Genomic DNA, 15,130 nt, shown 5'->3' on the forward strand with positions numbered 1-15,130 from the left:
ATAAAATTCGCTGCATCTTCTACGCGCATCAATATTACATAGTTACATCCTGAGCTAATAAAAGGGAGGTAAAAAAAAATGCAACTTTAACCTCTTATTCCTTCGTTAGTTTTTACTTGCGTCAAAAAAAATTTGGTATAGTTCGAACCAGATTTTTTAGTTTCTCCAAAGCTAAAGGGTTGGAATATTCGATGTACATATGCCGCATTGCCATTACTTATTTTCTATGAATTCGTCCGTAATAAAATGGTGTAGAGTTGGGTCTATCAACTCTCCACGGAACATATTTAAGTGATGGCAACTCTAGACGTTTTTTTCTCCACTGCCACCCTATTGACATGTGTTTGTATTTAAAGTTGCCATATGTTGTTGTTATAAATGATATTGCCAAAAAAAAAGTTTTTCGAATTGTCCCTAAATAAAAATTTAAATATAAAAAGTATTTTTCGCAACCAAAAGTGATAAATTTTATCATTTCATGAATTTAGTAGGCCACTTTCCCTAGTATATAAGGCTCAAACTGGTAAACAATACAAGTGCTGTCTAGCGATTCGATATGGCAGCATCAATACATACTATGCATCAGCATCCCTGTGTTTCGTGAAAAAATTTCTTTTCGTGTTTCGTGAAAATTTTCGTTCCTATTTTTAACAAAATTTTGCTAAAAGTGTAAAGCGAAGTGTCTATTCATTGAAATAACATTATATTTCTCGAAAGCGAGAGTTAAATAGTGCAGTTATTATCGTGTTTTCTAGCACAGTCACAGAAGTACGCATACCAATGGAATAACACTGACTTCGGTTCGAGGAAGTTGTGACGACTTTGTTCATAATTGTTCTCCTCACACACCTCCCTTTCCACTTGATGGTTTTTGCTTTTAGCAAAAAAGACTCCAAATGTTGTGCTCCAATACTGAAATGCAAGTTTAATGGGGCCTAGTGTTTAACTCTGGTTAACTCCACATCCAGAAGTGCTGTGCTGTGTCACACGCACACACGAATACGTTTTCAGGAGTTGTAGTGCATCTGGTAAGTTCCGTGGCTGAGTTTTTGTTGTACATACTTTGATGAAAAAGACTATGGTGGACATTAAATCGAATTAAAAAATAGTTAACTCCTCTCCCAATAGTAATTTGTGGCAAAATGAGTAGCGGCGGTACGTCGACTGGATCTGGGTCCGGTGAGAAGGAAAAAGACTCCCATTGGTACTTTAATTCCGAACAGCTTACGAACTCTCCAAGTCGTAGACAAGGAATCGATGCTGATACGGAACTATCTTATAGACAAATGACTGCTTACCTTATTCAAGAAATGGGACAACGTCTACAGGTGTAAGTGCCAAATTTTGCAGCAGTAGTTTTGAAAGTAGCTACAAAAGCTGTACAATTATTATTTTTTATTTCTTTGCGGTTACAGCTCTCAACTTTGCATCAACACTGCCATTGTGTATATGCATCGCTTTTATGCGTTCCATTCTTTCACGCATTTCCACCGCAATAACATTGCGGCAGCGAGTTTATTCCTAGCTGCTAAGGTTGAAGAGCAGCCTCGAAAACTTGAACATGTTATCAAGGCTGCTAACAAGTGCCTTAGCCAGCCCACGTCTTCCACCACGGACGCTTATTATATTGAACAGGCACAGGAGCTGGTCTTTAATGAAAATGTTCTATTACAAACACTTGGATTTGATGTAGCAATTGACCATCCGCATACGCATGTCGTAAAGACATGCCATTTGGTCAAAGGTAAATACATTTTTATTTTTTTCTTTTTTATTGGTACTGGAAAGTTAATTTGTAAATTTTGTATATGCAGCTTGCAAGGATTTAGCACAAACTTCCTACTTTCTGGCTTCTAACAGGTCGGTGTTTTTGAAAATTCATCTGTATTCTATTGTACTCTGCTATAGTGTATCTTAACGTAACCAATTTGTTAAATCATTTATCATTTTTGGACACCATCTAATTCGTTTATTTTATAGTCTTCATCTGACGTCTATGTGCCTGCAATACAAACCGACAGTGGTAGCTTGTTTCTGTATCTACTTAGCTTGCAAGTGGTCACGTTGGGAGGTAAGAAAAGGAATCTCTTTCAAACACATTTAAAAATACTAAAAGTATTTAAAATCGAACACAGATTCCGCAATCAACGGAAGGCAAACACTGGTTCCATTATGTCGATAAATCTGTTACCATGGATTTACTGAAGCAATTGACTGATGAATTTATAGCCATTTACGAGAAAAGTCCATCCCGCCTGAAATCCAAATTAAACTCGATAAAAGCCCTTGCTCAAAATGCTAGCAATCGTGTAATTAATAGTAAAGATAAGAAAGAAGAGTGGAAAATGGGTGATATGATGAAAATGTATGCGCATGACACACCTGGTAGTGGCGGCAGCTGTGGTGGTAATAGCAATCAGTCATATTCTACAAGTTCTCTTGGCGTGGAACAGTCACATCAGCAGTCGCCCGCATTGTTGCCGCCTCCTCCACCACAGACACAACTGTCACGAAAAAGCGAGTTGCATTCCAGCCAACATCGCTCACACCACAGTTCTTCATCCCACCACTCGAAAATCAATTATCCGTCGTCCGATGTTCTTGGTAAGAATTTTCAAGTAAAATTACTATTTCTTGGAATATTCTTTGAGTAACCAATTAAAATAACCGTTGAACGGCTGAACATACAAATAAGTGGGATACGTTTTAGACATCATTGAATCCCTTCTATATGAATTGAAGCGAATGTGTGCAAGCATTTCATAGAAGTTAATTCTTTGAAAGAAAAGCAATATACAAAAATACAGTCAATCTTCCATAACTCGAACTAAATTGTGTCTCAAAAGCGTTTATTTAGTCGGATTTATTTACCAGTGGTGGCAACATGGAATGATAAAGAGTTTGAAAGGTTGAACGAAATATAACAAATTTTCCCAAACGAGAGTGGTTGATAAATGTGGTGTCGAAGCGAACACAATTTCATTATTTAAGAATAAAAAACCAAAATTTAAAAGTGTTGACAAAACTCGTATAGATGGACTTCAACAGCTGAAAACAAAAATATATAGCAGTAATAATTATTCAAAGTCAATGCAGTGAATCCTTCAAAGAGATTTGGTAAAAAAAATAATAAGCTAGGTACATATGTGTTTGCGTATTAGTAGATGAGAGGTACTGTAATGGTGATCCGAATTATGGAAGTTTGACTGTACACACCTCTATGAATTAATATTCAAATGGAACATGAAATATACATAATATAAATACTCTTCTTTAATGAAAACTGGAAACAACAATTTTTGTAGTGGACCCATGTTCTTCTGAATAAAACGGATTAAAATAAAACTGGCATAGCGCAACGCCAAAAGTTTGCTTTAAATACATACTAGTTTTATCCCACAAGCTACTCTGAAGGCCCTTTGAGTTACACTTACTAGTAAAGACAGAGTAAAACTCTCCTTATAAAATGGCTAAAACTAACACACGCTTTACTCGAAATTTTTCCTTGAGCGTAATTTGTGATAACAAACATTTATTTATAGAAATTAACATGAAATCGTTCCACGAATTTTCGTATAAGGAGATTATTTTTTCAGTAGAAACTGAAGTTTGAACTGATGTAGCTCGTGTTTTTCCTTCTAGTAGCTCGTGGCAAATACCAGTTTCTCATCTAATAAGTTTCACTGGTCCCATATTTTATGCAACTTGTGTTAAATTCCTTACTTTTTTTATTGTATTGCTGAAACCTGCTGTATAAAGACTCAAATAGTATGCGTTAAACTGAAATATATATTTATAATTTTTAGACCATAAAAGTAGTCACAAGCAACCACCGTTCTCTGGCGTTGTTAGCCGCCCACGTGATCATACGCAACCGTCTCAGGGACATCAGCAACCTCTGATTGCGGGGAATTCATCACGATCAAGCCTTTCGACATCTAGCGGGCGATCATTAAGTAGCATACCTGGTCAAAATCTACCGCGACAGACTTTACAAGGCCACCAACTGGATGTTAACTATCATAAATCTCGTGAAAAGAGTAATCTTATAAGTTCGTATCCCCACACCGCACCATCGCAACCTCATTCTGGACACAAAGTCTCACAAAAGCAAGAATCGAATCGAGTTATGCAGAAAGAGCAGACTACTGTCAAAATGACCGAACCAGGCAAAAGCGGCAGCAGTAGCAGTAGTAACAGTAATAAACTATTCCCACCTTCTTCTTCTATGCCAACTATGTCACAGTATGGTAGTAACGTTCCACAGGCACAAAATAAGTTGGATATGGGCCAAGATTTGCCCCGTAACTTAATGCATGGTCAGCGTGGTTATGGAATTAATAATGGCTCTGGAAGTGTTCCATTATTGGGTAGTTATCAATCACAGCATACACGCCAGAGTAGCAATAGCAGCAAGCACGATTTATCAAAACCTGCTTCCGTCCATCTTCAACAACATGGAAAACAACCATCAATTCCACCTGAATCAGCATATAGCACTGGCACTCACGAGTCTCAACCAGCTCCACATACACAAACTCATCCTGCCGCCAGTTATTTGAACATAAGGCCGCCAGAGGCTTCAAGCAACGAAGATAACAATACCACTCAGCTGCCGTCAGTGCATGCGATATTACAACAGCCAACGAATGCTAATCAATCGAAAACTTCTTTGTTTAGTCCCGATTGGAGTGAGAAATTGCAGCCACAACAACCGCAACAAATAATTGGCGGAAATAATAATTATGTTAATACTAATGTTCCACCACCCACTGCGGGCGATGCATATAATTACAAATTCCCATTAAATAAGGACGTAGAGCGAGAGAAAAACATGGACGTCAGTGTTTCATCCATTAAAAAGGAACGAAATCGAGGACCACATGCGGGTATGGATTTAACTGGGTCAATGATAATGGGTGTGCGACCTAACGCACCTCAATCCCAGTTCCACCAACAGTTGCAGCAACAGCAGCCATTAAAGATAAGCATGCCAAAGAAAGTGGAATCCAATATTATGGGTGATCTTACTGGTAAGTGTAATTAGAAATGTCAATATTTTTTATAGATACTATGACATGATTATAGACATACCACAAAGCTACGTTCATTCCGTAGGTTCAGATCAGGATTACCCAGCTCAAAACTATCCGCGGGCGGGAGCTAAAATATAAATTCAATTAAAAACCATACTCCCTGGGAGTTTTCTCTGTTTTCCCTTTGAGGATTTCTTTCTCGGGAGATACAAATTTCTGGAGAACGAACTCCCCGGGAGTATTCAGAATTGGGCTGATACTGACTACACAAGAGGTAAACAATTCAATGCCTAGATCATTCGGGGTCTACGCTGTTTTTTTTTTAACTGCCGAGGTAACAATAGCGTGATTTGGGCTATAACCATAGGTTATAGCATCGGTTCATTAATGTCAGGCAGCTCTGCTGGCCTCGCTGTTGTTATAACAGCATAAAACTTTCCCAACAGTTTTGGAGAGTGCTGTAGAACTGACAATCCTTGGTCGTGGGAATAACTACGTTCATAATCGCCTCGTGGAGAGTTGTCAAGGCGTCCGCACTTAGCCATTCCGCTGAAAAATACACAGGCAAAATTAGGATAATCCTGGGTCTTTTGAATTAGCTTTGGTTATGCCTCTGTTCATTCTCTAGTATCGATGCTTAGGAGTTTTCCTGCAGCCCTCTTGGCCTTGAAGTTGACTGGATGTGATCCCACCCATACTTCTTAGATTCCATCGTTGTTGTTGTCAACAGCATACACATTCCCAAAGAGTTTTTGGAGACTGATGCTGGAGTGCTATGCCTTGGCCAGATACGAACCCGAAAAAAAAACATTTTCTTAGATCGTTCCAAAAAAAAAAAACCTTTCTTAGATTCCGTTGCCAGGTGGGGTATTATTTGCCCGTCCCTTTGCTTTTAATTGGGCGCGGATGTTACTTAGATAACCAGCACTTTTCAGGGCTTTTGCTGCTCCTTTCAGCTCACAGCCATAAACAAAAAAAAGGATCCACGCAGATGAAAAAGAAATGACACACAGTGCGGTGATACGCGGTAGAACATCAGTTCTCTCTAAATGTCTCCTCTTCTCTACCTACCTACCTGCATAGCGACTGATGTGTCTAGGAAGAGGTTCTGCTTTCAACAGTGCCTTTCGTGTGCTCGCATTATTAGCAGCCGACCAGGAGCTGTTTGGTCAGCATTGTGTTGTGTTTTATCAGTAGACGTCTTCGAGCTGGGTGCGTACAGAAATGCATCAAGCCAAAACATCAGTCCCTTTTACTTCTAAACTATAACTGATGGAAATGCCTTATTTACGCAACTAAGCTCCAATTAGGCATTTAACCGTGGTTGCGCATATTGGACATTTCAATCAACTATAGTTTAGAAATAAATGCGTCTGATGTTTTGGCTTGGTGCATGATGTATTATGGCATGGAATGGCAAACTATGCTACCTTTGACAAGTTCAGCGCTTCCAGGATAGTTCTGCCGGAGGCGGTTATGGTTAAGGCTGTGTCAATTATTATTTTATTGAAAAGAATTATTAAATATATGTATATCACTCAAAAGTGACTACATATGTGTGTATATATGAATTTAGTATTTTCCATGATATCATAGTAATTTCATTGTAAATTGATTTTTCACGATTTTTAATTCACAGCTATAAATGCTGCTGTTAAACGTCCCAATGAAGGTGCCTACAAACAGGATGAGGAGCAAAGTAAAATACGCAAACTTGATACTCAAACTTCATTGTCTTCTTATAATGACCTAAAAACAAGTGACACTAATAAGCTACATGTCGTAAATGGAATAGAAACGAATCCTGATCTGGTAAGGAGTTTATTGAAAGAAAGCCTTTGCACTTCCAATGCTCTCCTAAAAACGGAGCAATTGGGAGCACCTAGTCTGCAACCACCAGCTGAACTTTTTGAACCATCTGCGACAGCTGCTTCGACAATGGCTGCTCCGATTGCTGAGACTTCTTTAAAATCTACAAGCTTAAGTAGTGGCACTGAACCCTCGTCTATGGAAATTAATGAGTCAGGAAGCAGTAAGGCAGAAAAGAAAAAGAAAAAAGACAAGCATAAACATAAAGAGAAGGATAAGGATAAGTCGAAAGATCGCGAAGAACGAAAGAAGCATAAAAAGGATAAAGACAAACATAAGGAGCGGGACCGGGGTGAATTAGACAGCTCGGAGCATGTAAAGATTAAAATATCCAAAGATAAAATTGAAGGTAGTGCGGAATCCTTAAAGATAAAAATACCGAAAGATCGTATAATAAGCGATGTGAACAATAGTTCTGGCAACATTAACCATAATGCAGATGGTGGCGGTGCTATCATGCACCCTGCTCCAGCGTTGAAGATCAAAATTAGTAAGGATAAATTGGAAAACTATGCGACCGACTCTGCAACACATTCGTCTTCACAACAAGTGCATGCGCTGGCGCAGCCGACAACAGGCTTTTACTCGTCTTTTGTGACACCAAATAACGCGTCGGTATCTACGTCGCATAGTAATAGTGGTAGTAGTAGTAGTGGTAAAAAGAAAGATCGTGACCGTGACAAGGATCGGGACAAGGAGAAAAAACGGGGTAGCAATGAAATTGTTAAGTCAAATGGAAGTGGATCATTTCATTCGACATCAACATTACAAGGCGGAGCGAGTGGGCCGCTGCTAACACATTTGCCACCAACAACAAATATGACGTCAAAGAGCCAAAACCCCAACAAGGTAAGCATACATACGTATGATTAAAAAATTGTTAAATGGTGTCCAGTGTAACTAACATTTTCCCCATGTTCGTAACCACATTACTGTAAAGCAACAGTTCCCTTTATTACTAAACGATAATTGATGGAAAAGTCCAGTATGCGCGAAAACAATTAAATGTCGAATTAGGAGGACTTATGTGTGTAGATGCGAAAATTGGGTATTTTTATCAAGTATAGTATAGGAATAAAACTGTATTTTTTTCAGTAATGCGACAGTCTGTGTTTACGAATAAGGGGTCTTTTCGTGATACGAAACTCTGCACAACATATTCATTCACAATTAATGTAGGCATTTACATTCATCTAATACTGTACTATGAGGTAGAACATATCATATAATTTTTAAATTACAAGATTACGAGTTACACTAGATATGTAATGTGAATGCTTGTAAAACGAAAATACATACTGCTGTACTTCGACAAAAAAAAAACAGAAAACAACTAATACCTTCATACAAGTCGGCGTGACACACTTGCATAACAAAAATAGATTAGAGTGTTGGTTTCGTTGATTTGAGCACAAGCAAAAACTAACTGAGCCTTAATACCTACATTCAATACTACTCTACATTGTTTCCATGCATTCTATCACTAATCCAAATTTTGTGCTCACATGGGGCTAAGCAGATTTTTTTTTGAGATTTTTATTTAATACACAGTCATACAAATACACACATAAAATAGTTGCCAAGATAATCAGAAATGGCGCAGGATTAATAATACATATATGTATATATTCTGAGATAAAATATAATATGAAAAAAAACTAATCAGTGTGGTAATGGGTTTCCTAAACGCTTTAACAAGCGTGTTTTATCAAAATTTTAAGGCATTGGCTTGAATAGATTTGAAAATAATTTTACAGATGCAACTGCTATCGAATAATATGAACCAACTCTTCGGAGAGTCAAACGATGACGATGACGACTATGACGATACTAAGAGTGTTAATCATAAAAGTTATAAGGACTGTAAGAATAGAGTTCATAACTCGGATTCCTTCACATCCACATCTGCATCCACCAACTCCGCGAGTTCTATGCGTAAAGGCACTGATTACGGGCCAAAATATTCGCAATCGCAGCAATATAATCAACGATGATGAACCAAATCATCATAAAACAATTGGTAATAACAATAGGATATAATATGAAAAACGGAAATCGTAAAATGAAAACACTTTTATGTCGTTGATTAAGTGTTGATGCTTAACTCTTCGAAACCTAGGCGTCACAATAAGCACCTCACGTAAACACCGAAGTCTAAATTATTATCACTCCCGCCAAATAATTAAAAAATAATAATTAAGTATTATAATTTAGTTGCTATCTATATGTTGTTATAGTTTGCATTGGCTCCTATTTTTATATTTAATTTTCAAAAATTGAAGTCATTTTATTTTATTCGAGAGGTCAGTTTGTCACAATGCTTGAGGGCGGCTGAACTGATTTGGCACATTTTTGTATTATATTAGTTATTAATAAGACAAGGTTTGTATGAAATACAAAATCTGCACGTCAGATTACGCTGGAGTAGATTTATTACTGAAAATCGTATTTATAGTCTGCATGGGAATATGAAAACCACAGTCGCTAATTTTGATCGCTAAAAATCTCCAAATGTATAGCAGACTGGTCTAACAACATGAAACATCTAGTTACATGAACCTCATAGTGCCAGATTTGGCTGGAGTGTATAGGTTGATAGTAATACTTAAAAAAAATTGGGTACGCGGTTTTGTAACCCATTCAATTTTCATCAAAATACCGTTGATTTTTGGCATTATTTTCCGGGTATTGCATTTTCTTCCATACAAAAACTATACTAAAATTGAATGGGAGCCCGAGTCGATTTATTGACAAAAACTGCACTTTTGTTCCGTTCTTGTTTTATGAACAAGAAATTTTTATGGAAAAAACAAAACCGACTTCAATTCTCGTATAAAAATTTAGAAGTACCGTTAATTTTTCATGATCCAATGATCGGATCTAAACCAGATTAGTATGGGACACTACCTTTCCGATGCAAAAAGAATTTTCGAAATCGGTTGACGTGGTCCAAAGTTATGCGGTAACATCCAAAAAAAAATCTGACGAATTGATAACCTTCTCCTGGTCGGGTCAGGGGCTGACTCGTTGCCGAAATCTTGCTGCATGCAGTTCAAAAAGATCAAGAGATTGAATTGCGAGTCTGCATGGCAAAAATATTAAGAGAGGCAAACAATTGTCCTCGGATTATTTTTGTGGTGCTGTTGACGGTATTTCCGAAAACTTCCTTCTTACCCCGATTTACTTCCTACAGAAGCAAGATGGTCTTGGACGACAATGACATATTAAAAAATATAACTACTCGGAGCACGCACATTCAGAGAAGTTCACATACTGGAACAAGCGTTGTGTAGCCTTGGGGCTTTACGCACGTAGTCAGAATGATAAAAGTAGATTTGAATTAGAACCACGTTTCAATGTAGTGTATCGTCACCTGAAATGCAAAATAACGTAACAACATCGTCACTGATGTTATAATTCGATGAAATCCATCATAGCAATCAAAAAGTTAATTTTTTAATTTTTTATAAGTTACGACTTTTTGCATTTCAATGACGATGTTTGTTACGTCCTTTTGCATTTCAGGCGACGGTATGCTCGTCACTTCAGTAGAATTTACCGCTTACTGGAGACCTGGTGGTTGACGATAAAGCTGATAAGGTCGCTATCACGTACAGAGATCAATCCTCACAGACGCCGCGAATTCGGACAAAGGGAAACTTTGATATACAAGAAGGTATAATATCGGTAACTACCCCGGAACTAAACGGAACCTACCTAAGTCTCATGATCAAAGGGTTAAATTTGAATATGAATTTGAGCTGGGTAGAAAAGATATATACCTCAGCGTTACGATAATAGTATACGGCTATATACTTGAAGAAGAGAGTTATAGGCTGGGTTTATGCAGCAGTTGTTAGACCATGTCCCTAAAATAAAAGCTTTTAAACACCTTTTAAGATCTATATTTCTCTAAAAGGACTATTCTTGCTACTATTCTGTGACTTTCAAATTATTCAATAGACTCTAATTTTTTCTTTGGCCGCATACCTTTTACGTTCCGCGTAAACTAAAGCCAGCCTTTTGACATAAGCTACTATTCCATATGAACACAGATACGTACATAAGACAAAATCAAGTTTTGATTTTTAAGTTTAGAATCAGAAATATACAGAAAAAGTTTAGAGGCACCACATCAAGTCTGCCACAAAGTTGGTTTAGTCAGTAAATGTATTTCTTCAGACCACTTATTTCTGAAAAAGTTAAGATAAAAACTAAATTGCTATAGATCACCTGTTGAGAAACATCATTTTTGCAGACAAACAGAAATAAACTAAAATGGTCGTTCACAGCCATTCTTTTTTGCCGAACTGCCTGCTAACGAAATTGGTGTGAAGATCTCAATTGTTTTCATTATTTTTTCCAATCACAAAACTTGTGCATATATATGTACGTCTACTCATTAAGAAATTAATTATTATTAACCTCTGTTAAAATCTAAAATATCTATTACACCCTCAAACACCTTTCTTAGCTGTTAAAAAGCCTTTAAAAATTATATGAGTCAGTAAAAACCCTATTTCCTAATTGTTTGTTGAGCAATTGTCATTTCATGCAATTAATTGTCATTCATTTAATGCATTTATGTGTGTCTCGTGTGCTTTTGATGAACGTTCCAATTATTTTAATTTAATGATTGTAAAGTTGTAATTCATGTATACTAACCCAAGAACTATATTTTTTTTTTAATAAATATAATATTCTTTTTTACAGTTTTAAACGTGATGTTACACACTTGGCAGGACTGGCTTGTTAACGCCGCATATATGTTGACACCCAGCAGACTTTCACACACTTTACGTACATTTTACTGCTGCATACGTATAAGAAAGCAAAAAAGTTGCAAATGCAAAATAATAAAAGTAACAAAAAAAAAACACTCAAATATATGAAAATCGTAGAGAATATATAATTTAATGTTCGGCCAAGGCGTCTGTAATTGCGCCACTAAATAAAAAAATTATGAAAAGAATATGCATAATTTCATTCCTACATACAGAAATAATGCATAGTAGTAGGTACATCGCTGCTACTATATGCATGTGTGTATATCAACATACACTCGCGCAAATACGCAACGCTGCACTTGCGCTTAGTTACGCTTTTCAAGTTATATTTATTATATCTGTCTCCCAGTTTTTATATGTGTAAACGTGCATAGGCGGTTGTCCGTATTTAGAAGACCTTCGATTTTTGATTATAAGGCATTTTTTGATTCGGTTTTTATTCAAAGTTTTGACACTGATTGCTTCAGTTGGAGTGTTCGTAGCATTAGTGGAAAATATACATACATATGTATATAACAGCGTTGAATTTATTGTGTATTTTGAAATTCTCCAAACGACCGTCTGCATAAGAAAGGCATTTTCAGAAAGAACTAATCATATATGTATGTAAATATCTACTCCATTTAACTTCAAATTGTATAGCCAGTCATTTCATATACAATTGAACCATATGACGCCTGAAAATCAAAAAAATTAAGTCTTAAATGATTCATAGTAACTTTCATGTAAAATAATTATGTCTATTCGGCCAAGTTAATTTACCGGTGGAAGTGAAAGTATTTCGAGAATATGCTTAATTTTCTATCCGTTGTGCATAATTAACTGGCATGTATGTATGTAAATAAAGCGGAAGAATGTATTCATATAGTAAACACATTAGCGTGGTCAAAAAATGCTTGTGAAAAAGTAAAGTCGAAATTTGTATGCTCTCACTCCTAGGATTGTTCTATGCCGAAAAAAAGTATACCCTTATTTTTTTATTTTTAAATAAAAAATACTTAGCGGTCACTCAAAGCGCCCAAAGTTTTCCATGTGTTTTATATGGGGAAAAAACAACTTTTCTTAGAAATGGTATAGAATAGTTAAAAATTAATATTTTTCTACCAGAACGCTCCGTTTATCTGCAGGAGATTCCCAACAATAATACCCCATTGTTTATTTAAGCATTTTTTCATCGCAACTATAGTTCATAGGTCCGCCAAAAAACCCACAAAAACCCCGAAAAATGTAATGGGGCGACCAATAAAATATCGTTTGTATTAAAAAATTGTTAAATAAACAATTGGGTATTGTTATTGAAAGTCTTCTGAAGAGAACCAGAGTTGATTTTCAAGAATTCTATACCATTTCTACGAAAAGTTTTATTTATCCCATATAAAAATACATGAGGGCTTTGAGCGACCTCTAAATATTTTTTTATTTCAAAATAAAAAATAGGGGTATACTTTTTCCGATATAGAACAATCGTAGGGGGTGAGAGCATTACAATTCCGACTTTACTGTTTTTGGACCACCCTACACATGCATAGTTAATATCACTATAGTGCGTACTTGTACATACATGCATACATACTTACGTTTCGCTTTCATTAACTTGTTTTTATGCGTAAGGAAAGTAGCAGGCACTTGATAAACAAAAAACATATTTAAAATGCGTAATTACGTACATATCGCCTAGATCTAAAGTGAGGTAACTACAAAATTCATAGAGGGAAATTTACCTGCTTGTGGACTTTTTTACTTAATGCATATTTAGTTAATTTATATAATCACGAAGAAACAAAATATTTTCATTAGTTGAATGTAAGTCCTATGAATTGATTTATGCAAAAAAATCGACCTTTTTTTTTGAGTTGATCGCACTTTAGATCTAGGTGTGCGATATGTATTTTGATATAACGTTGCGGCCTTTTGGATTATTTTTAACATTCCGATTCAAAAGTTTATGAAACTACATATCGTCGTTTAAAGTGCAAAACAGCGTATCAACAAAATGCAAAACTGCGTATCACGATAATGCAAAACCGAGTATGTGAGGCTGCATAAATTATCTTCTACAGAGTAAAAACACTCATATTTCAAAATGGTTCTCTTTTTTTAAAAAGCAATCGCATTTCTGGCTAGTATATTTCAGAATAAATGGGAAAGTATTGAGACAAGGGCTTGTGTGAGCAAATCCAATTTTTGGCGGCAAATGTCAGTTAAGCGGTTTTGCAGAGTGACGATACGCGGTTTTGTACTTTAAACGACGATATATCGAATCAATATCCATTCAAAAGCTACATATTCTGAATCAAAAGTCATAAAAGGGAATAATTTTTTATTCATACTTTAGTTTCATGGTTTTTTCACCAAAGGGACCGAGTAATTTATTTTTTAATATACATTAAGCTTGATTTGAAATGAACACATACATATCGCTTACCTTAATATAGAAAGGATCCAAATTCAGTTTAGACGAAAATTTATAGATTTCTCACTAAAATTCGTTTAGAACTTTAAAATAACTTCTACATATAAATTTATATAAAATTTTCAATAAAATATAGTGTTTTATGTGAATTCGTAGCTAAACAACTGGCTTCCTATTAAGATTTTGAATCTCCCGGAAAAGAAAAAATAGTTAGGGCCTTTCTATATTAAATAAACGATATACGAAATTCAAAACTAGTAAATACATATGTACATATTGAAAAAATCTAAATTTATTGGTTTTTTTAGAATAGACTTGAAAGCATATTCTATGTACTTTAATTAAACATTTTTAGGAAAGCAAACAGTTTATTATAAAATTTCAAATTTTCCCTTGCATTGATGACGGCGTTATGTTAATTACCATTTATGCAGTCAACTTACAAAAAGAGATCAAAAGTTATATGCAATGTATAAGCATATAAGTATGTAGTACCTCCATTTAAAACTAGGAATTGCTTCGTCTTTCTTCGATGACTTCGCTCAAATCGATCAGGTGTCACTAGATGCTGCAAATTTGTTATAAGTTTATATTCCGTCTCATTTCTTTGAGAAAAGATTTAGTTATTAAATGGTTAATAAAAATTGGCACGCTGATGTTTAATTACCTGATTGAAACTCGTTTTCCATAAATTTATTCTTGAACAGCGTTTAATGCGCCTGCGGAAATTAATGAGTGCTATTACATACTTACATGCATAGATATGTACGTAGCTCACTACACATTTCATACATATGTATATTAGAGTGGTCAAAAAATGTATGTGAAAAAATAAGTTCGGATTTTTAATACCGCCACCCCCCTGGGCTAGTTCTAATCCGAAAAAATATACCCATATTTTTTTTTAGATAAAAAAGTTCAGGGAGCGCTCAAAGCGCTCGAAAGTTTTCCATGTATTTTATATGGGGAAAACAACTTTTCGTAGAAATATTGTAGAATTCTTGAAAATCAATATTTTTCGATCG

General features: G+C 35.7%; 1 protein-coding gene across 2 annotated transcripts; it reads left to right on the forward strand.

Moving 5' to 3' along the window:
- The first annotated feature begins 565 nt into the window (after positions 1 to 565).
- LOC118746244 (cyclin-T-like) lies at positions 566 to 11,877 on the forward strand. 2 transcript variants are annotated; one of them, XM_036480073.1, is made up of 10 exons: positions 566 to 1,028; positions 1,110 to 1,330; positions 1,416 to 1,744; positions 1,815 to 1,860; positions 1,981 to 2,071; positions 2,136 to 2,604; positions 3,807 to 5,033; positions 6,676 to 7,754; positions 8,663 to 8,925; positions 11,619 to 11,877. In XM_036480073.1, exons 2-9 carry the CDS (start codon positions 1,143 to 1,145, stop codon positions 8,897 to 8,899), a joined length of 3,666 nt encoding a protein of 1,221 aa, XP_036335966.1. In that variant the 5' UTR covers positions 566 to 1,028; positions 1,110 to 1,142; the 3' UTR covers positions 8,900 to 8,925; positions 11,619 to 11,877. The 2 variants fall into 2 exon arrangements, with proteins under 2 accessions (XP_036335966.1, XP_036335967.1); XM_036480074.1 differs by lacking the exon at positions 8,663 to 8,925 and having other exon boundaries at positions 568 to 1,028.
- Positions 11,878 to 15,130: the final 3,253 nt, after the last annotated feature.

This window comes from Rhagoletis pomonella, unplaced genomic scaffold (assembly GCF_013731165.1).
Source record: "Rhagoletis pomonella isolate Grant_MI unplaced genomic scaffold, Rhpom_1.0 Rhpom_scaffold_00010, whole genome shotgun sequence".
NCBI classification, from domain to species: domain Eukaryota; kingdom Metazoa; phylum Arthropoda; class Insecta; order Diptera; family Tephritidae; genus Rhagoletis; species Rhagoletis pomonella.

Excerpts from the sequence above, each read along its gene's own strand:
- LOC118746244 (XM_036480073.1), top strand. The coding sequence starts at position 1,143 with ATGAGTAGCGGCGGTACGTCGACTGGATCTGGGTCCGGTGAGAAGGAA. Across the intron at positions 1,861-1,980 it reads TACTTTCTGGCTTCTAACAG|TCTTCATCTGACGTCTATGT; the intron begins GTCGGTGTTTTT and ends TTTATTTTATAG. Across the intron at positions 5,034-6,675 it reads TATTATGGGTGATCTTACTG|CTATAAATGCTGCTGTTAAA; the intron begins GTAAGTGTAATT and ends TTTAATTCACAG.